At 56.1% G+C, this 22928-nt stretch overlaps 1 protein-coding gene across 12 annotated transcripts in view; it reads right to left on the bottom strand.

The window, feature by feature from the left end:
* Window positions 1–22928, bottom strand: part of SNED1 (sushi, nidogen and EGF like domains 1) — a 90463-nt gene extending 67535 nt beyond the window's left edge. For 9 of the 12 annotated variants that reach the window (XR_007478519.1, XM_049712550.1, XM_049712548.1 and 6 more), the window contains exon 1: window positions 22385–22928. Coding sequence is in view for 11 of the 12 variants with exons in the window: in XM_049712550.1 (XP_049568507.1) it covers window positions 22385–22597 (213 nt within the window). In the remaining variant the exon portion in view is untranslated. The remainder of the gene's footprint in view (window positions 1–22384) is intronic. The other 3 variants (XM_049712555.1, XM_004262529.4, XM_049712552.1) reach the window with 1 other exon arrangement.

Below are 22928 nucleotides of genomic sequence, written 5' to 3'. Positions count from 1 at the left end.
TACAGACTTAAATGGGGGGGAGAGATAAACTGGGAGATTGGGATTGATATATACATGCTACTATATATAAAATAGATAACTAATAAGGACCTACTGCATAGTACAGGGAACTCTACTCAATACTCTGTAATGACCTATATGGGAAAAGAATCTAAAAAAGAGTGGATATATGTATATGTATAGCTGATTCACTTTGCTGTACACCTGAAACTAACACAACATTGTAAATCAACTATACTCCAATAAAAATTATATAAAAAAGACTTAAATATAAGACCTGAGGGACTTCCCTGGTGGCACACTGGTTAAGAATCCGCCTGCCAGGGCTTCCCTGGTGGTGCAGTGGTTGAGAGTCCGCCTGCTGATGCAGGGGACACGGGTTCGTGCCCCAGTCTGGGAAGATCCCACATGCCGCGGAGCAGCTAGGCCTGTGAGCCATGGCCGCTGAGCCTGCACGTCTGGAGCCTGTGCTCCGCAACGGGAGAGGCCACAACAGTGAGAGGCCCGCATACTGCAAAAAAAAAAAAAAAAGAATCCGCCTGCCAATGCAAGGGACATGGGTCTGAGCCCTGGTCCGGGAAGATGCCACAAGCCAGGGAGCAACTAAGCCCGTGTGCCACAACTACTGAGCCTGCACTCTGGAGCTCCTGAGCCACAACTACTGAGCCTGCATGCCACAACTACTGAGCCTGCATGCCACAACTACTGAAGCCCGAGCTCCTAGAGCCCATGCTCCACAACAAGAGAAGTCACTGCATGAGAAGCCCTCGCACCGCAACGAAGAGTAGCCCCCGCTCGCTGCAACTAGAGAAAGCCCACGTGCAGCAACGAAGACCCAACACAGCCAAAAAAAAAAATAATAAAGACCTGAAACCATAAAACTCCTAGAAGAAAACACAGGCAGTACACTTTTTGACATCAGTCTCAGAAATTTTTTTTTTGGATCTGTCTTCTCAGGCAAGGGAAACAAAAGCAAAAATAAACAAATGGGACTTAAACTAAAAAGCTTTTGCACAGCAAAAGAAACTATCAACAGAATGAAAAGGCAGCTTACTAAATGGGAGAAGATATTTGCAAATTATATATCCAACAAGGGGTTAGTATCCTAAATATACAAAGATCTCATACAACTCAACATTAAAAAAACTGAAACAAACAAAAAAGATTAAAAATGGGCAGAGAACCTGAATAGATTTTTTTCCAAAGAAGACATACAGATGGCCAACAGACACATGAAAAGATGTTCAACTTCACATCATCAAAGAAACTCAAATTAAAACCACAATGAGATATCACCTCACACGCATCGGAATGGCTATTGTCAAAAACACAAATAAAAAATGTTGGTGAGGGTGTGGAGAAAAGGGAACCCTTGTGCACTGTTGGTGGGAGTGTAAATTGGTGCAGCTACTATGAAGAACAGTATGGAGGTTCCTCAAAAAATTAAAAATAGAACCACCAGCAATTCCACTTCCAGATATTTTCCCAAAGAAAACAAAAACACTAATTTGAAAAGATATATACACCCCTATGTTCACAGCTGCAGTATTTACAATAGGCAAGACATGGAAGCAAACTTAGTGTCCATTGATAGATGAATGGATAAAGAAGAAGTGGGATATATATGTATATGTATGTGTGTGTGTGTGTGTGTGTGTATACATATATATATAATGGAATATTACTCAGCCATAAAAAAGAATGAAATCTTGCCATTTGTGACAACATGGATGGACCTAGAGGGTATTATGCAAAATGAAGGAAGTCAGAGAAAGACAAATACTCTATGATTTTACTTATATGTGGAATTTAAAAAACAAACAAATGAACAAACATAACAAATCAGAAACAGACTCGTAGGGAACAAACAGGTGGTTGCCAGAGGGGAGGAGGGGTGGGACAGTGAGTGAAACAGGTGAGGGACACTCAGAGGAGGTACAAACTTCAGTTGCAAAATAATGCGTCACAGGGATGAAATGTACAGCATGGGGTACATAGTCAATAATACTGTAATAACTTGGTGTGGTGACAGATGGTAACTAGGTCAATCATAATTCAACTAAAAAAAACCAAAAGCCAGAAAAGAGTGGAAGACAAAAGTAGGAACAAAGAGCAAAGGTAACAAATAGAAAACAGTCACAAGTGTTGTAGATATTAATCCAACCATATCAGTAATCACTCTGAACATCAATCGTCTAAATGCGCCAATGAAAAGACAGAGATTGTCAGAGTGGATCAAAAAACAAGACCCACCTATAAGCTGCCTACAAGAGACTCACTTTAAATATAAAGACGCATATAGATGAAAGGTAGATGGATGGGGGAAGATATATCACGCTAACACTAATCAAAAGAAAGCAAGGGCTTCCCTGGTGGCGCAGTGGTTGAGAGTCCGCCTGCCGATGCAGGGGACACGGGTTCGTGCCCCGGTCCGGGAGGATCCCACGTGCCGCGGAGCGGCTGGGCCTGTGAGCCATGGCCGCTGAGCCTGCGCGTCCGGAGCCTGTGCTCCACAACGGGAGAGGCCACAACAGTGAGAGGCCCGCGTACCGAAAAAAAAAAGAAAAAAAAAAAAGAAAGCAAGAGTTGCTATATTAATTTCAAACAGAGCCGACTTCAAACCAAGGATATTATCAAGGGTAAAGAAAGTCATTTCATAATGATAAAGGGATCAGTTCTCCAAGATGTCAAGACAATCCTTAGTGTGTATACACCTGACACAGCATTGAACTACATGAGGCAACAGCTGACAGAACTACAAGCAGAAATGGACAAGTCCACCGTTACGGTTGGAGACTTCAGTAGTCCTCTACCAGAAATGGACAGATCCCGCAGGCAGAAAATCAGAAAGGACATAACCCAACTCAACACCACCATCAAACAGCTAGATATAATCGAAATACCACCTCACCCAACAACAGCCGAAAACACATTCTTCTCAAGCTCACAAGGAACACTCACCAAGACAGACCACATTCTGGGCCATAGGACGCACCTTAAGAAATTAAAAAGCATAGAAATCATACGATATTTGCTCTCAGACCACACTAGAAATCAGCATGGGGTATATAGTCAATAATATCGTAATGACTTGGTGTGGCGACAGACGGTAACTAGGTGACAGATGGTAACTAGTGAAGATAACTGGAAAATCCCCAATTACATAGTGGTTACACAACACACTTCTAAATAACACATGGGCCAAAGAGGAATGTCAAGAGAAATTTAAAAATATTTGAACTAAATGAAAATTAAAGCACAACTTATCCAAAATTGTGGATGCAGTGAAAGCACCGCCTAGAGGGAAATTGATAGCACTGAATGCATGTATTAGAAAAGAAGAAAAGTCTAAAAGCAATAATCTAAGCTTCCACCACAGGAAACTAGTAAAGAAGAGCAGAGTAAATGCAAAGTAAGTGGAATAAAAGAAATAAGAAGAATTCAAGGAAAAAAATAATGAAATTGAAAATAGGTAATCAATAAAAAAATCAACAAAACAAAAGCTGGCTCTTTGAAAAGATCAAGAAAATTGACAGCCAGGCTATCTATGACAAAAAGAGGACACAAATTACTGACATCAGAAATGTGAAAGGGAACATCAGTACAGACACCGTGGTTGTTAAAAGGATAATAAAGAGATAATATGAAAAAAATCTATGACCATAAATTTGATTACCTAGACAAAATGGACCGATTCCTTGAAAGACACAATATGCCAAAACTCACACAAGAAGAAATAGACAATCTGAATAGGCCTATATCTATTAAAGAAACTGAATCAATAATTAATAATCTTCCAAAACAGAAAGCACCAGGCCAGACAGGTTCACTGGTGAATTCTACCGCACTTAAGAAGTTATACCAATTCTCTACAATCTCTTTCAGAGGATAGAAGCAGAGGGAATACTTCCTAACTCATTCTATGAGGCCAGCATCACCCTAATACCAAAACCAGACAAAGACATTACAAGAAAAGAAAACTACAGACCAATAGTGCTCATGAACATAGATACAAAAATCCTCAACAAATTATTAGCAAATCAAATCCAACAACGTATAAAAAGAATTGTATACCACAACCAAGTGGGATTTATCTCAGCTACGCAAGCCTGGCTCAACATTCAACAGCCAATTGATGTAATCCATCACATCAAGAGGCTAAATAAAGAAGAAAAATCATGATCATGTCAACAGATGCACAAAAAGCATTTGACCAAATCCAACGCCCATTCATGATAAAGACTTTCAGTAATCTAGGAACAGAGGGGGATATAGAATATCTACAAAAAACCTACGGGTAGTTATGAAGAACCCAGGGGCAGGATGGGAATAAAGACGCAGACCTACTAGAGAATGGACTTAAGGACACGGGGAGGGGGAAGGGTGAGCTGGGACAAAGCGAGAGAGAGGCATGGACATATAGACACTACCAAACGTAAGGTAGATAGCTAGTGGGAAGCAGCTGCATAGCACAGGGAGATCAGCTCGGTGCTTTGTGACCACCTAGAGGGGTGGGATTAGGGAGGGTGGGAGGGAGATACAAGAGGGAAGAGATATGGGAACATATGTATATGCATAGCTGATTCACTTTGTTATAAAGCAGAAATTAACACACCATTGTAAAGCAATTATACTCCAATGAAGATGTTAAAAAAAAACACCACCTGCAGGTAACATCATACTCAATGGTGAGAAACTAGATGCTTTCCCACTAAGATGAGGTAGAAGGCAAGGATGTCCCTCTCACCACCGTCTTCAGCATTTGTTCTAGCTAATGCAGTAAGAAAAGGAGACAAAAACCTCTGCTCTGTGAAAGATAATATCAAGAGAATGAGAAGAAAGGCCACAGACCTGGGGAAAATGTTTGCAAATATGATAAAGACTGTTATTCAAAGTATACAAAGAGCTTTTAACACTCAGCGATAAGAAAACAACCAACCTTGTCAAAAACTGGGCCACAGGCCTTAACAGACACCTCACCACAGAAGATACGCAGACAGCAAATAAGCACATGAAAAGACGCCCCACATCATAGCTTATCAGGGAAAATGCAAATTTAAACAATAGTGGGATAGCACTATACACCCATTAGCACGGCCAAATCTGGAACACTGACAACACCAAATACTGGTGAAGATGTGGAGCAACAGGAACTCTCACTCACTGCTGGTGGGGCTGCATACGGTCCAGTCTTACCAGAAGATCCAGCAGTTGTGCTCCTTACTATTTAGCCAAAGGAGTTGAAAACTTAGGTCCACACAAATTCCTGCACACAGGTATTTAGAAGGGCTTCATTCATAATTGCCAAAACGTGGAAGCAACTGAGACGTCCTTTAGTAGGTGAGTGGATATGTAAACTGTGGTACATCCAGACAGTGGAATATTACTCAGTGCTAAAAAGAAATGAGCTATCAAGCCATGAGAAAATATACATGAAACTTACATGCATATTAAATGAAACAAGTCCATCTAAAAAGGCCACATACTATATAATTCCAACTACATAACATTCTAGAAAAAGTAAAACTATGGAGACAGTAAAATGACCGGTAGTTTGCTAGGGTTTGGGGGAGGGGTGAACAGGTGGAGCACGGAGATGATGCCACAGTGACGGGTACACGGCACTAAACATTTGTCCACACCCACCGACCGTATCACGCCAAGAGCGAACCTCAATGTAAACTGTGGACTTCGGGGCATGATGATGTCGTGTAGATGTAGGTTCGTCAATTGTGACAAACGTACCTTCCAGTGGAGGACGACGAGTAACGGGGAGGCTGTGCGTGAGTCAGAGTGGGAAGATACGGGACCTCTCTGTACCTTCCTCTCAATTTTGCTGCGAACTTAAAACTGTTGTTAAAAAATAGTCTTTAGAAAAAGACAACCCAATAAAAAAAGTGCAAAGGACTTGAATAGGTACTTCTCCAAAGAAGATATACAAATGGCCAACAACCACATGAAAAGACGCTCAGCATCACTGTCCGGGAGATGAAACTCAAAACCACAGTGAGATAACACTTCACACCCACTAGGATGGCCATCGTGGAAAAAGGAGATAATAACAACTGTTTGTGAGGATGTGAAGAAACGGGAACGCTCCTACACCGCTGGTGGAACGCAAGATGTGTGGTCACTCTGGAAAACAGACAGTGTCAGCTCCTCACATGGTTAAATACAGAATAACTGTATGCACCAGCAATTCCATGCCTAGATATATACCCATAGACACCCAAGAGAACTGAAAACACGTCCACACACAAGGATGCATTGTACACAGATGTCCACAACAATATTGTTCATAATAGCCAAAGGGAGTAAGCAAGCCTCATTTGCATCAACTAAGGAGTGGATACGTTATAAAAATAAATGGAATTTTTTGGCAAATAAAAGAAATGATGTACTGACACAGGCCACAACACGAGTGAGCTTTGAAAACGTCATTTTAAGTGAAAGGAGCCAGCCACAAAACACTATGACTCCACTTACATGAGACACGCAGAGCAGGCAAATCCAAAGAAACAAAGTAGTTTAGTGACTGCCTAGGTCAGGGGCGCGCTGGAAAAAGGCGGAGGATGGGCACTCGGGGCGAAGGGCTTCTTCTGGGCTGAGGGAAGTGTCCCCAGGGTGACTGTGGTGATGATGTACAGTCCTGTAAGTATGTGAAAAGCCATTGAATTGTAAGAGGGTGAACTGCACAGTAAGTGAATTATACCTCAGTGATGAAGACGGAAGAGAAAGAAAGAAGAGAAATGAAAAGGAAAGAAAAGGAAGGAAGGCAGGCAGGAGGAAGGTGGCAGGTAGGCGCTCCTGACCGTGGGCCTCTGGGAGCAGGGAGGGCCCAGGGGTGCAGGGGTGCGGGAAAGAGGGGCTAAAGGCTAAAGCGGGAGCTGGCCTCTGCTCTGCCCGCGGCCCCTCCACTCTCCTGCGCTCCCGTAGGAAGAGAAGATGCCCAAACTCGACTCCTGGCGTTTAGACGGGTTTGCAGTGGGGACGGGAAGCTTCAGGGGCCCTGTGGGTGGATCTGGGCCACGTGGCCTCTGTGTCTGAACGAGTGATCGCTGCCTGCACGTCCGTCCGGGAAGTGGCTGGGCTCTCCTTCCAGGGGCCCTGCACGTGGAGAGGGCAGGGCAGCACAGACCCCGCCCGCAGGCCCTGCAGCAGAAAGTACTTGGCGTCCAGGAGCCACGCGGAGCCGGAGCCGGAGCCGGAGGCCTGTCCTTGTCCAGCAGCGCCCCCTGCCCGAGGCAGGGCCCACTGCACCCTGTTTACAAACTGGGGCCCTGCCCGCTCCCCGGGACAGCTCGTAGGAGCTGAGTGTGATCTGCGGGGCCTGTGACTCTCCGCCCAATATCCCCACTGGGGCGCGCGGACTTGAACTTGAGCACTAGCAAGGGAAGGGCCCAGCTGGGTCGGTGGCCAAAGGGAGAGGTCCCTGTGCCACGAGCCGTCTCGGTTTTACGTGAAACAGCAGCAGCGGCCCTCGGGGGGCTCAGCTGACGCCCCGGCACCCGGAGCGCAGCCCTGGCCTAGCGGGACCTCGGGTCCCAGAGGGGCCCTAAGAGCCAGCCTGGTTCGCCGATGGCCCAGCTAAGCTGGGCCCCATGGTGTCCACTGGGGGGCAGCGGCTGTCCGGCTCCAGCGCCCACTCCGGAAGTGGCGCCGGGTCAGTCTGCGCGTGGGCAGAACTGTAAGTACCGGCTTCCCCTGCAACCCGGCCACGGAAGGAGCTCTGAGGGACGCCCAGGTTTGTACTGACCTGCGGGGGCTGCTAAGGGTCTGCTGGAGGGTCAGCGGACTGCCGGCTGAAGGGCCAGATGGTAAACACTTTTCACGCCGTGGACCATATACGGGCTCCTCGCATATGCCTCTTTGCCCCTTTTGTTTTTGTTTTCACAGCCCTTTAAAAACACAAATCACACTCGCAGCTCCCAGGTCACGCAGACGAGGCTGGGTGGGGCTCCGTGGGCCGCGCTTTGCGGGAACCCACATGCGCCCACGCCTTTGCTCCGAGCCCTCACGGCCACGATGCGCAGAGGTTCACAACCAGACCCTCCGCAGAAAAAGCCGGCGCTGCCACCGGACGGAGCCCACCCAGCCCGGCCAACTAAGGGCGCCCATCTTCGGGAACAGACTGCAGCTGATGGTTGCACGGTCTGGGTCCCTCGGGCAGGTGTCCAGGGTGGGGCTTTCTCTGATGGGACTGACGGGGATGCCCCTGTGTCCCTCCTCGTACCAGAGATGGCAATGCAGACACCACCATGACCCAGCAAAAGAAAGGGCTCTGCGTTAGGGGCTCAAAATCCACTGCCACACTCCAGGCCCGTGTCCACAGAAGTCGGCCTCGTGAGCCACCTCTGACCCCTCCCAGGCCCTCCATGGGGGTCTCACTGCTGCTGATACTTGCCGTCACGGTGCTGCCCTTCCAGCCTTATCAGCCCACTCTGGCCACGGCACTGCCACCGTCGACTCCCTGGACCATTTGTGTGTGGCAGCGGAGGGCTGGGGTCTCAAAGGCCCCCGCAGTGCTTAGAGTCAGGTGTGCGACGAGCGTTCTGTGTTCCCCATCCTCTGAGGGCACCTGGTGTCACGAGCCCTGGACCAGCCTCCTTGAAATCATCCCGAAAGGCTTCTGCCCCTGTGGCCTTGCCTGCCCGGGTCCTCGCACCCTGGCCGGGCTGTTTGCTCACCAAACGTGGCCCCAGGAGGGGTTCAGCTCCCCTTGGCTGGCCTCTGGGTGGTGGCCAGGACTAAGGGGGGTGTGGGTACTGGGTTACACAGCCCTCCTTTGAAGACAGGGACCTGCCCGGACCGTTCCTGGCACCGTGAGGCATCCCTCTCCCTGACAGCAGCCCTGCCTAGCCTGGTAGGTGCGCCCCCAGGGGCAGCCCCCATACAGGGGCTGCAGGATTCGAATTTCACTTTCTGTCGGATGGCGGAATTCCAGGTCCTGGAGACACGGTCACTTGGTTGAGGACTCTGCGTGTTGTCATCAGCGGTGGTCCATGGGGGCCCCTGTGGGGGATGTAACGGTGTCTGTACATGTTACACAAATGCCTGTTGCTTTTGCACCTGAGCCCTCCTGGTGAAAGGTCTGGGTGTGAGCAGAGGGTGGCTAGGGGAGGAGGTGATTAACGGGGCCAGGACGGGCACACTGGCTTTGTGGCTGAGGAGTATTCAACCCACACCTGGGCAGGACCACCTCAGCCCCCGGGGGAGCCGGGGGTAGGTGACTGCTTTGCGCCCCTAGATCCAGTGCCTGGCAAAGCCCTCACGGCCCACCTGAGTCGGGCAGCAGTGCAGCTGCCCACCTGACCTGCGCTGGGTTTGCATCCCTGTCTGCGAGCTATGAAAGTGGAAAAACCACGGGACACTCGGGTCACAAACTGCTCTACTGTGCCTGCCGCCCAGGTGTGGGCCCCGCCCTCCCTGCAGGTAAATTCACGACGGCACAACCTTGTTTGTCTCATGACACGAATTCATACTGGGCCTTGGGTTCTGTTGTGTGTGATGACTGAGACCACAAACGGTCAGAGACACGGCCCTTAGGCCTTAACCAAACCGGCGGGACAGGCAATCCGAATCAAGTTGAACAGATCCTAACCTGAGAGGCCTGCGTCCCCTCAGGTCACACGTCTGCATGTGGGGAGAGGGATCACAGGACGTCTCTCCACGGCGGGGCAGGGGCTCAACCCTCGCAGTCTGCCTGTGACTGGGCGATTCCCAGCATACCAGATTTTCAGTGTAGAGCTGGGAAGGTTTGCGCAAAAGCAGGGTGAGCTTGTCAGCCTAATGGGAGTTGCTTTCTGGGCCAATTTACGGCCTCTGTAGTCACTGGTGATGGCATCCAAGATCAGCAGGGCGGTCCGCAGGCGTTCGTGCGTCAGGATGGACAGTGGCCTGGCCTTGGACCACTCCTGGCCTCTCTGGGATCCTGCACAGCTGGCTGCACCTGGGACCTGGGGCTGAACCCCATCTTGCTGCCTGGAGTCCTGTGGGCAGCAAATCATCCAGATCTGGTCCTGGCCTCTGCTGGTCCGATGAATCAGGGTGGCTGACGGAATGGCAGACTCGTGTGAAAATTGGAGCTTGGCCCAGAACAGGGGGGGCGGGGAGGTGGGCCGTGGGGGAGGCCCCGAGCGCTTTGCTCGTCCGCTCCCTGCTTGGGCCGGGTCTTGGGGTTGTGTTTGCAGAGACTGGCTTCGAGAGACAAAGTGTCCTCTCCCTTGCGGGCAAAGGCAGGCTTGCCATAGGAGAGATGGCTTCCCAGAGCCCAGGGCTTCCTGGCTATGACACAAACCCCCAGTCTGGGTTCCATCTGCCTGGGCCCCTCCGTGTGGCCTCATGACACCACGAGGAGAGCCAGGGACACCAAGGCGAACCACACGGTGTGCCTCTCCCTGCACCATGAGCCCTAACGGCCTTTGTTCCTGACCCGGGAGCCTCGGGCCTCGGCCAGCTTCTGAGAAGCAGTGACAGGCTGACCGCTGGTGTGTAAGGAGGCTACCATCGAATCCCAGACCTCAACAGTTTTATGTTGATCACCTTGAAGCTGTATATAAAATGGATCTTTTCCCCTAGAAAAACACAACTTACCAAATGTGAAAAGAAACAGAAAATCTATTTTTTTATATTCATAAGGAAATTCAATTAGTATTCACAATTTTCCCACCAAGAAAACTCTAGGTCCAGATGGCAGCACCAGTGAGTTCTACCAAACATCCAAGGAGTAAGTCCAGAGATACACGAACTCTTCCAGACAGAAGAACTCGTTTTCTGAGGCTAGCACAACCCCGACACTAAAATGTAACATGGATGGGCTAACAGCCCAATCTCACATATAAAACCGCCCAAATCTTAACGCAGTTAGCAAACTGAATGCAGCAATATATGAACTGGGTACATAATTCATCACTACCAACTTGGATTTCTGTTAGGAATCAAGCGTGGCTTTACATTAGAAATCCAATGAATTTAAGTGACCCATTTAACAGATTAAAGGTGAGAGTCACCTTTATAGGTATAGAGATGGTATTTACTAGAGCCAACACCCACATGTGATACAAATTCCCTGAATATGAGAATAGGAATAGGAGGGGACATTCTGATCCGGAAAAGGGCATCTTGAAAACGAACAGGAGGAAGCAGCACGTTTAGTCGTGAAACACAGACACTTTCTTTCTGGGTCCTGCTAACACGCAATGTATCCAACCAGCACAGCAAGGCGAAAAATGAATCAAAATGCAAACGGACTAGAAAGGGAGAAACACAACGACCATCAGGTGCAAATGCTATGCACGTGAATGTGGGAAAATCCAGAAGAATCCCGATGATGCAGCAGAATTGGTAAGAGGCTCGGCCTGGTTGTTACATATAAAACTAGAAGCGGTAAGAACTCAGTTGTGATTCCACATTGACAGCAGTAAGTACTTAGAAAAGAAATGAAGAAAAGACACCATTTACAACAGTATAGAGAATAGCAAGTCCTTAAGAATAGATCTAACAAAAGATGTTAGATTTATTAGAGAATGTCAGAGACAATCTAAATAAACGCAGGAACGTGCTCTGTTCCCGGGCCACGCGAGTCAACCCAGGTAAAGGTATCAGTTCTCTCATCAGTCTTCATACTCCACGCAATCCCAGTAAAAATCCCGGCAGACGTGGGTCTGTGTGTGTGTGTAACCTGATAAGCCAACTGTAAATTTTATATGAAAAGGCAAAGCCAAGAAGGACCAAGACTTCCTGGAGAAGAAAAGATGGAAGGACTTGCTGGTCCAGGATGGATGCTGTAGTGGACACTGGGCTCTCACACGGAACAGTGATCGGACAGGTGGGCAGGAGGAGGGCCGGGAGACGGCCCAGGCACACACTCGGTGGGGGGTGGGGGGCGGGCTGGGGGGCCTACCTCGTGCCCAGCTCCACATGCGCAGGCACGGAGGTGTGAGCGACCAAGCTGCACAGCAGAGACGCTGTTGTGGGGGGCCATGGAGAACATATTCAAGACTTGGAGATGATTTTTAAAATAAGGCACAGGACATCCCCGGCGGTCCAGTGGTGAAGAATCCACTTTCCAACGCAGGGGACGCAGGTTCCATCCCCTGTCAGGGAACTAAGATTCCCACATGCCGTGGGCAACTGAGCCCGCGTGCCACAACTAGGGAGCCCGCACACCGCAACGGAAGATCCCACGTGCCGCAACTAAGACCCAACACGGCCAAATAAATAAATAAAATGTTTTTAAGAAAAAGGCACAGGGGCTTCCCTGGTGGCGCAGTGGTTGAGAGTCCACCTGCTGATGCAGGGGACACGGGTTCGTGCCCCAGTCCGGGAAGATCCCACATGCTGCGGAGCGGCTGGGCCCGTGAGCCATGGCCGCTGAGCCTGCGCGTCCGGAGCCTGTGCTCCACAGCGGGAGAGGCCACAACAGTGAGAGGCCCGCGTACCGCAAAAAAAAAAAAAAAAAAGCACAAAAAACCTCTGACCATAAAAATAAAGACGGGTACATTTACTGCATTAAACTCAAGAGTACCTATTCACCCAAAGGCGCACCAAAGAGCGTGAAGTAAGGTGCAGAGAAAAGGGAAAAGATGTTCGCAACACTTGTGACCTGGTGTATGTACACAACTCCCATAAAGTAACAAGGAAAAAGGGAACTCAGTAGGAAAGAGGAAAGACTTAACAGCGGGCTTACAAATGAGGCAATCCAACGGCAAGCGAACAAGATGTGCTCAGCCTCATGAACAAAACAGAGCAGCAGCACCTCGTTTTCACGCCCGTCCACAACCACCGGGCTGGCAAGCGTGTCCTGCAGTGGGAACACCCGTGGCCTCTGTACTTCATGAGCTGGGAGCGGGTGCGGCCCATGCCCGACAGCCCCACCCCTAGGGCCCACCACCCTCCACGCCAGCGCCCACGTGCACCGGGACGCACGTTCCGGAATGTTCCCAGACAGCACAGTAAGAATGGTCTAAAAGTAGGAACAGCTCCAAATGTCCACCACAGTGAAACAAACAACCTGAAGACGATCTATGTAATTGAACCACGGTGATAATGGACAAAACATGGAAGAACCTGAACAACTTGGAGGGAAGGAGGCAGGTGCAGGCAGCCTTGTCAGGGCTGCACGGTGTGGGCGGCAACCACAGGCCTTAACTTGGGGCCGCCGTCCCTCGGGGCTCGCATCACATCTGCTCTTTCGCTGCACACTTACTTTGGGTCCCCTTTTCTGCCCGTGTTTAGGAAAAGAGTCAAGGGTGAGGAGTCACAGTTGGATGGGGGGGCGCCGCAGGCTGGAGTGAGGGTCCCTAGGGCCGTGGCCACCTGCCGGGTGGGACCGCCTGCCCCGCCCTCCCTGCATCCTGCACACACCGCCCCCCCCCCCCCCCCCCCCCCCCCCCCCCGTCTGTCTTCCTCGGCTGGCCTGGGCCCCATGGCTCCCCCACAGGCGCTCTGCCCAGTTTCCTTCCTGCCTTTGAAGTCCGGTGCTCAGGTGTGTGCGGTGTGTGCAGAGGCCTCCGGCCTGCCCGCCAGCGCTCGGCCGGCGGGCTCCCCTCTCCGCCCCCACCGGATGGCTGCCGCCCTCCCCACGGGGCGGGGCCAGGGCAGAGCAGGGCCGGGGCCACCTGGGCAGGGGCGTGCCCGGACTGTCTTCCTCCAGGGGAGAACGTCTGAACCTCCGGTGGGGCGGGCGGGGCTGGCGGCGCGGGGAGCGGCACGGCACCCCTCCCCCCCACCGGGGTCCCTCTCCTTCTTCAGGGCCAGCGAATGCTACTCCCACAGAATATCAATCTTACTATTATTATTTCTCTCCTTGCAACAGCACTCTGTAGAACGGGCAACACGTCGGGAAAACAGGAGAAAGGACTCGACCCCGACCCCCTGCCGGGCACCAGCGTGCTCTTCAGCCACTGACGTACCGGAAACCAGACCCGGGCCGGCCGTCGGCTGGGTCCGGGCCCTGCAATGTGCCGCCCCGCGTCCGCTGCCCCTCAGGACCTGAGGCCAGCCAGGTGGGCCTGGGCTGGTCCCCTGGGGAGGCCCCGAGGCCACAGCAGCAGGAAGGGGGCCCGCGGGGCGTGGAGGAAGCCTGCCCTTGACCTGGGGGTGCGTGTGGCCTGCAGAGGGAAAGGCACCTAGGCCTTTCTCACAGGAGGGGCCGGCCCTCCCTCCGCTGGGCCAGGAGAAAGCGCAGAGAGATGGCCTGGTGGCATTTCCGACTTGGATAAAACTGGGAGAGAACTGGGAGAGAACTGGGAGAGAACTGGGAGAGAGCGGGAGTGTCCTGGAGAGTCTCTCAGAGGCCACTTGCAGCCGAAAGCGTGTGACGTATGTCTGGCTGGTCCCTGAACTGGGCAGCTTGGGGCTGGCTGGTGCCACCCTTGCTGGGCGAGGGGCTGCTCTGGGCCAGGAGGCAAGCCTGGAGGGGAGCTGGGGACCCCACGGGCACAGCACCCCAGCTCTGCAAACATCAGATCCGAAAGGGCGGGGCCTTGGTTCCTGCTTTGACGTTTCTGCCAGAAATAAAACAATAAAGTTCTGAGGCCTTTTATAAGCTTGTTTTGAAAAATGCAGGCATGTCTTTTATTTCCTGGCAGCTTTCTGGGGAACCAGGATTCCTTCCACAAGCACAGCTCGGGGCTGGGGTCCTGCTCGCAGGGCGGCCGTGGGCAGGGCCCTGGGCCCCCGGGCAAGGTGGGGCCCTGGACACCCAGACCTGGCGAGGAGGGGAGGCTGGCCCTCTCTGAGCACCCGGAGTGCCAGGTGGCCTCGCCTGGCTGCAGGAGGGCCACAGAGGACCGGGTGGGGGGGGGGGGCACTGCTGGGCAGCCAGGGTGTAGCCTGTGGGTGGGGCAGTGGGCTGGCTTCAGCGCCCAGCGGGGGAGGAGGGATTCCCCGCAGCACTGGAGCGACGGCCCTTCCCCCTCCCAGGCTGGGCCCTCGGGGCGCAGGTCCTCTGCTACCTCCCTACCGTGCCCCCTGCCGTCAGCTGTCCAGGGCCTCCCCGTGGCCACCCTCTCGTCTCCTGCTGGGCCTTGTGGTCCTGCCTACGGCCCAGAGCCCAGGCCCTTGAGCCCCACCCCACTCCAACAGGGGCTGCCTCTCCAGTGGGCGGGGGGTCCAGGCACCTGCCCCTCCCGTGTCCTGTCCCTCCAGCTGTCCTCACAGCCCTTCCCTTCCTTCCCTGTGTAGATTAGATGGCAGCTCCTGCCTCACCTCTGGCACACCTGGGCCAGGTGCCCCCCTAGGACCAGATCCCAAGTCCCCAGAGGCCCCTGGACATGCCCTGTGCTTGGGCACCCACGCCCCCCTCCCCCGGGCCCAGCACAGCCTGACCTTGCTGCCCTGAGCTCTGAGGCCACGTCGGGTCCACTGTCACCCTGCAGCCACCGCCCCTGGCTGCCACCTCCAAGTGCAGGGACAGTGTGCCTCTGCTCCCACACCTAGGCCTCTCACCCTGCCAGTCTCACTCTGGGGACGGTGGCCACTCCCCCGGGACACCAGCCCTACCCCAGGCCCCATCCACAGCAAGCCTCCAGAGCTGCCTGTGCCCGGCAGCCCCTCTGCCCAGAGCAGGTGGCGGGAAACATTCGCTGCAGGACGTGTGTGAGGGCCCGAGGGGGCTGTGTCTGGCCCTCGGCCAGCCGCCTGGACCCGCCTGGAGGACAGCCTGGTCCTGGGACCTGTACCAAGACACGGTGCCCACTCCTCCCACCCTGGACGCAGCCCCCAGCACTCAGACTTCTGCCCGAGCCGAGTCCTCCGGCTGGGAGCCGGGTAACGCTTCGCACACAGCAGGCGTTCAGTGAAGGACTCGCCCCGGTGTGTAAACGGCCAGTTAATGGCTGCTAAGGCTCTGAGGCTGGACCCCCTGTGGGGAGGTACGGGGGGGGGGTGGGGGGAGTGGGGGGGAGGGAACGAGCCGGGCAGCCCCCTCCAGCCGCCTGGTTTCAGAGCCATGGGAGCAGTGTCCACTGGGGCCCAGGCTCCCGCAGCTTGTTTTGTCCCTGGGTCTGCCCACTGTCCCCACCCCATCGTCGACTGGACCACAGGTACCCTGTGTGGCCTGGAAGCTGCTGTGCCCTCCAGGCTGACTCAGGTCACCTGAGGAGGCCCCCTTCCCCCAGCAGAGGAGGGTGTGAATAAGGACGCCCTCTGGGCAGCAGGGGAAAGTAGGGAGACAGCCCTGAAAAGCACATTCCTTGGGACCCAGCCAGCCCCCCTGGAGGAACGGAAAAACAAAAGACCTGCCTGAACAAAGATGTGCACTGGAGCATCCCCGGAGACACTGAAGCCACCCACACAGGCCACAGGTTGTGACTGCTGAAAAGAATTATGGTATAGCCACAGGATGGAATATTATACTGCCACCAAAAAGCACACTCTTCACAGCAAATTTAAGGCACTGGAAAATGCTCACAGTATAATATTGAACGAAATATGCAAAATGGAAATTTGTATGAAATGGCAGCTCTAAATGCGCTTGAAAACACATCGGGAAGGATGTTGCCAAAATGTTTAGAGCGCTTGTTTTGGGAAGATGGAATTATGGGCGTGTTATCCCAACAGTCAGAGGATGAATAGCCGACGTTTACAGAGCTGCTTCTACAAGCTAGCTCTCTTGCAGAGGCTGGGAGAGCACCGTGAACAAAAGAGACAAAATTTTAGGACTAAAAGTAAAACTCTGCTGCTGGTGCATATGTCCGCTCCTTGACTCAGAGCTAGGGCTCCACCAAGGTTTCCGGATGGATGTGTGACTAAATGAATTAGCAAATAAGTCAATGGTGAGTGAGTGGTGGGCTGTCCTGGAGGCACGCTGTGGCGAGCTGGTCACTTCTAGCTTCACACAGCCCCTGAGAGCTGAGGAGGGGAACAACTGAGTCCTTCCCAGTCGGCCAGGCTGGCTTCCCAGTGAGGGTGGCGGGGTGTGTGCCCGGGGCTCCGGGTGTTCCTGCCAGAAGGCATTCCCTAGAGGTTATGTTATGTTTTGACAGAATGTCAAACTTACAGAAAAAGTGCAAGGCACTCCTCATACTTTTGATCCACATTCACCAAATTCTAGGATTCTGCCCCATTTGCTTCATCATGCTCTCTCTCCTTCTACACAGATGTTTCCTGAACCACTTGAGAGTACCTTGCAGAAGTGATGACCCTTTACCCACTGAGCCCCCTACTGTGTATTCCCCTGAGCAAGGACATCCTCTACCGAGAACACAGGGTTGCCCGGAGCAGGACACTCAGCACCGAGGCAGTGTGGTCAGTACCACTTTCTCCCTCGTTTATACATTTAATCATGTATCTATACTCGTATCGGCGTGAACTCACTGGCTCCCCTTTCCTTAGGGACTGAAATCTGTCACTACCATTAAAGTAATGCTTCGCTTGTCCCGAGAGCCCCTTTCGGGTGTGGCCACTGTGTCCTCCCGCCACATCCCCATCTTTCTCTGATCACTCTATTACTTTCTGGCACAAGCTTTTCCAAGCTCATTTTCTTCTCTTCCTGCCGTGGCTGTATAATCTCCAGAGAGCCCCAGTTCCTTTCAGTGGTGCCTGGTGTTCGGGAACCAGGACCTGAGCCCGAGGACTGCTCACGGCCGCTGAGGTGTCGCTGCTTGCATTTCCCTCAGTGGGCAGACGCACCTACACACGTACGTCCACATCCGCCAGCACGACGTCCAAATACAGTCAAACACACGTGGGTGCCAGGACCGTGTACTGATGAGCCTTGCGGGGCACACGCCCCGTGCAGGGTAAACAACCGAGGTGGGGTCAGAAGCGACACGCGGGGAGCGCAGGGACCAGGCTGGGGGAGTGGGGCCCGTTCAGGGGAGGAGGCCTGCCTGTCCTGGGAGGGGCTCCGAGCTGGCAGCAAGCACAGTGGCTGAGGGTGACCTGTTCTGTATTGGCTGGAGCAGAGGGAGCTGGGGGGCTGGCGGGGGACGGGGGCACAGGTACACGGGGCCCAGCCCCAGGGCCAGGGGCACTGGCGGGGGACGGGGGGCACAGGTACACGGGGCACAGGTACACGGGGCCCAGCCCCAAGGCCAGGGGCGCTGGTGGGGGATGGGGGGCACAGGTACACGGGGCCCAGCCCCAGGGCCAGGGGCACTGGCGGGGGACGGGGGGCACAGGTACACGGGGCACAGGTACACGGGGCCCAGCCCCAGGACCAGGGGCGCTGGCGGGGGACGGGAGGCACAGGTACACGGGGCACAGGTACACGGGGCCCAGCCCCAGGACCAGGGGTGCTGGTGGGGGACGGGGGGCACAGGTACACGGGGCCCAGCCCCAGGGCCGGGGCGCTGGCGGGGGACGGGGGGCACAGGTACACAGGGCCCAGCCCCAAGGCCAGGGGTGCTGGCAGGAGATGGGGGGGCACAGGTACACGGGGCCCAGCCCCAGGGCCAGGGGGGCTGGCGGGGGACGGGGGCGGGGCACAGGTACACGGGGCCCAGCCCCAAGGCCAGGGGTCTGGGGGGGCACAGGTACACAGGGCCCAGGGCCAGGGGGGCTGGCGGGTGACGGGGGGGGCACAGGTACACGGGGCCCAGCCCCAAGGCCAGGGGGGCTGGGTAAGGGCAGGAGAGAAAGGCAAGGCTCCCTCGGCCGCCCCACGGACAGGCTGGAGGGGCAGGGCCAGGAGCCGGAGGCCCACGAGGAGGTGCCGCACGCGCCCAGGCCGGCGGGGTGGCCGCTCTGGGAAGTGGGAGCATTTCCAAGGCAGGGCTGCAGGCCCAGCTGCCTGCTCTGACCACGTGGGAACGAGGCGGGGTCTCAGGGGAGCTCCCAGGATGGCCGAGGAAGCAGGACTTCTGTCTGGGCCGCACTACGGCCGGGGTGGAATAGCAAGGAGGCAGCGGGACGCAGGAGTCCTGAGGCCCCTGGGCCTGCATCTGAGGCCCACTTTCCTCTCTGGGCCGGGGAGGACTGCACTGCCCGCCCTCCGTCGGGCTGCCGGGAGGTCCAGGCCGAGGGGCCAGCCTGGATCTCGCCCCGGCGCTCTCCCCCCACGTGGGGCTGCCAGGCCACCCAGGACCCTCCCTCGACCCCTGCCCACCTCCACCTCCACCTCCGAGCCCCTTGCCTGTGCCCCGCTCCTCCCCAGGTACCAGCAGGAAGGGAGCGTGGGGAGGGGCCTGCCCAGGACCCTGTCTGCCCCCTGGGGGCTGCGGCCTCTCCTCCCAGCCAGGGGGCTCATGCGTTTCTGCGGGGGCTTCCTCAGGTCAGAAAAGCCGAGCTCCACTGCCAGGCCTGCCTCCATCTCACTGGTTTTGTCCTGTGGGTCAGGGTGGGTTTTCCAGATGGCTCGGAGCTGGTGGCCAGCCAGCGGACTGTCTTGGTTGGCAAGGTGCCACGGGCTGCACAGGTGGGGAAGCCGGGGTTCTCGGAGGAACCGACCAGCCACCGGTCCCGGGCCGCCTGCGGACCTCCCCTGGGCGGGCGGTCTGGGAGAGGCTGGGCGGGGACTGTGCCCCCGGTGGGGATGCCGGCGGATAAGCAGACACCAGGTGTGGAGCCAGCCTTGCCTGGGACACTAGAGAGAGGGGCTGCTGGCCAGGGCTCAGGTCAAATCAACTGTCAACACGTCTTCCCCCAGGCTCGGAGGTGCCACTGCCCGCCCCGGGCCCACACCCTTCCCGTTTCCCACTCGGGGCTCTCCGTGACTGGCCCCAAGGTGCTCCAAAAGACCAGAACAAGGAAGAGTCCCCAAGATTCAGAGGTCAAGGGTGTCACAGCACTGTGCGTGCGGGGCCAGCAGGGGCTGGAAGGGGCTCTGCAGGGGAAGGATGGAAGGCACGCCAAGGCGGGTACCCCCCTGTGCATCACCCCCAGCAGCCCAGCCTTGGAGACACAGCCGGCAGACCCCGCACCCATGTCTCGGCCACTGCACCCTCGTAACAGACGTGTGGACCCTCTCAGCGTGCCCAGCACCTTCGCAGACACCGCCCACCTGGCACTCCTTCCCCGATGAAGGAGCAGAAGTGCTCCCTGAGGTTGCCACTTGGGGCTCCTGATGCCAAATAAACCAAGACCTTCCTCCGCAGCCCCCAGGCCTCACCCTTCTGGGGGGACACGGGGGCTCCTCACCACCGCTGGCCACTCACGGCCTCTCAGTCCCCATGGCTGCCCCGCGCGGACGCTGCACCTCGGCCAGGCCTGCAGGCCACAGCACAGCTGCCATCTCTACCTGTGAACTTGTCCAGCTTTTTCCCTGCAAGAAGGTTCCCTCTCAGCTGCCGCGCTCCACGCCCACCAGCGGGCCGGCCTGCTTTGTGCTCAGAAGGGGCTCTCAGCAATTTTCAGAGCCTTACAAGCCACCACATGCGGCTGCTACGGCGCGAGAAAGAAGCGAAGCGACGGGGCTTTCTAGAAAGGGGGCCACCGCGCACGCGGCAGGGCCGAGTCCTTGCCGGGGCCGATTCTGATCAGAAAGCACTGATCTTCACGCAGGGTCACGGCGAGGCCTCCATTCACTCACCCGTGTGTCCATTCACTCCACAAGCCTGCTCTTTGCCACGCATCGGGCCGGGGTGTCCAGCCCTGGAGGATCCTCACTCGGCCGGATGCAGGCACCTGGGCTCAGGGCTGGCTGACGCCGCGCCCGGCTGGACGAGGGTCAGAGACAGGGGCATGCAGAGAAGCATTGTCTCAGCTGCGCGAGCTGGGAGGCACCGGTCTGACCCACTTGCTTCGGAATAAATGCCTTCTCTTCTCTAACTGGCCTCATTTCTGACCCGCTGCCCTGCTCCCTCCTTGACCACAGAGCCCTGGCCATTATTTCAGGCAAGGTGTCCGGGGCCCTCAAGGTTTCCACTGTCTTTCCTACCGAGCGAAGAGAGGTGAAGTGGGCTCCCTACGTCGCCACGGGCAGGTGTTTGTCAGACGACAGCTTTTTTCAGGAAAGAGCTCTCATGGAGACACAGGTTTTGCGAGGAACCACGTGCTGGTTTCAGATGAAACCGTTTGTTTTGCTAGCACATCTCTCCACTTTAGAACCACGTCTCCCAGTTGCTTTGGCAGGGGTAGATGGTTTTGGTGAGGCTGTTAAGAGGGTCAGCCGTTTTAATAATATTTTCACCTGTGACTTGGAGTGAGGAGGTTGCGCCTGGCCCGAAGGCTCAAGGAGCATTTGGACAGAGGCTCTGTTAAGACGGTGCCAACGTGAACTTTCCCCCTTCTAGGATGCATGGGCCTCCCTGGCTCCCAAAGACCCTGAGCACAGCTCTGCCCCCAGCCCCATACTTCCGGAAGTCAGTCCTGCCCCTCTGTCCAAGTCCTGGCCCGGAGGAACGTGCACTGGGTGGCACCTACAGAGAGAACGGCTGCCCCTCCCACCTCTGGCGATGGAAGGGCTGTGGTGGGAGGGTAGCTAGTGATGCTGGCAGCCGCGCTGGGGTCGAGTGGAGAGAGGCAGTGTTGATGGGGGAGGTGACAGGGCTGATGGGGGAGCTGGCAGTGCAGGCAGTGGTGCTGATGGGCGGTGGCGGGGGGAGGTGGAGGTGGTGCTGGAAGTGACAGAGGGCGGGGCAATGGTGTTGGAGGTACAGGGTGCCGGCACTTTTCTAGCTGGGATTCAGAGGACAGCGCACGGTGCCCCCCAGTAAATGCTCGATGCAGCAATGAGGCGTGACATTGCATTTCCTCAGTGGCCCCGGGTCCCCCCGGGGGGGTTCTGCTGTCCTTAAGCCTGAACTGTCCCCGCTCTCCTGAGCTCCCTCTGGGAGTCCTGTTTGAAGGTCTGGGCCTGAGTGGCCAGCCCCCAGGCTCAGGAGGAGAGGGAGAGGAAAAGGGCGGCTCAGAGACGACCAGCTTGCTGAGTCTCGCACAGCACCTCTGAAAGTCTGGGCGCGTCCCAGCCTCCAGCAAGTGGGCCTCAGGTGTCAACTGGGGGCGGGGCCCGTGTGGCCCTGGGAGGGGCTGAGACCTCGGCAGGCCAAGTGAGGAACTGAAGGGGCCAGGAGCCCCACTCGGGAAACTGAGGACCCAGGAAGCAGCCGCCTGCTGTTACACTGCTGTCTGTGAAGGAACCGGGACGGGGCGGGACGGGGCAGGCCTCCCCTCACCCCGCTGCGCTGGGCCCAGCAGGGGCACACGGCTCAGTGCCCGCAGCCCAAGCCCCAGGCGGTCCGACAGGGGCAGGGGCCAGGGCCGGGCGCGCCCCGCTCCACTCGCCAAGGTGGCGGGGCCGCAGCTCGGGCCCCCAACCCCGCCCGCCGCTCCCGCGGGCGGCTGTCCGGCCTTGGCCGCCGGAGGGAGGAAGCGCTGTCCTCATTCCACCTCTGGCCGCCACGGTGCCAAGTTGCTGGCGGCGGCGGCGGGACTCGGGGCGGCGGGCAGCGGCTGGGGCGCAGCACCCCCCTGGCGCCCCCCGCGGGCTCGGGTTACTCACGTAGAGGCCGGAGTGCTCGGCGCCGAAGAACGGAAAGGGCACGGAGAGCGGCCGCAGCCCGGAGCCGCCGTCGTCCTGCTTGGGGGTGACGGCGTCGCCGCGCTCCGCGCCGAATGGGTAGAAGTCGGCTAGGGCCACAGCGCCGCGCACGCCGCGCGCCCCGAGCCCCAGGGCCGCGGCCAAGAGCAGCGCCCAGGTGGCGCCGCGCGGCATCGCCGGGGGTCGGCGGGCGGGGACGGAGCGAGGGACACAGCGGGACGGAACGGGGACAGAGAAGGACGGAGCGGGGGACACAGCGAAGACACAGCGGGGACGGACAGGCGACGAGGAGGGGCCGCAGGGGGGCTTGCGGTCACCGCGGGGCAGGAGCGAGGCCGCGGTCGGGAGTGGCCCGCAGGGCCGGCCGGCCGGGCGTGCGGGGAGCGCGGCCGCGCCGTTGGTGGACTTCGGAGTCCCGCTGCCGCTCGGCCGGGCCGTGCTCCGGTCGCCTCTCGCGGAGGAAGGCGCCGGGCGGGACCGCGTTCGGAGCCGGACCCGCCCCTAC

The sequence above is a fragment of the Orcinus orca genome, chromosome 7, assembly GCF_937001465.1.
Source record: "Orcinus orca chromosome 7, mOrcOrc1.1, whole genome shotgun sequence".
Classification (NCBI taxonomy): domain Eukaryota; kingdom Metazoa; phylum Chordata; class Mammalia; order Artiodactyla; family Delphinidae; genus Orcinus; species Orcinus orca.
This window is presented reverse-complemented; position numbering and strand designations above follow the sequence as displayed.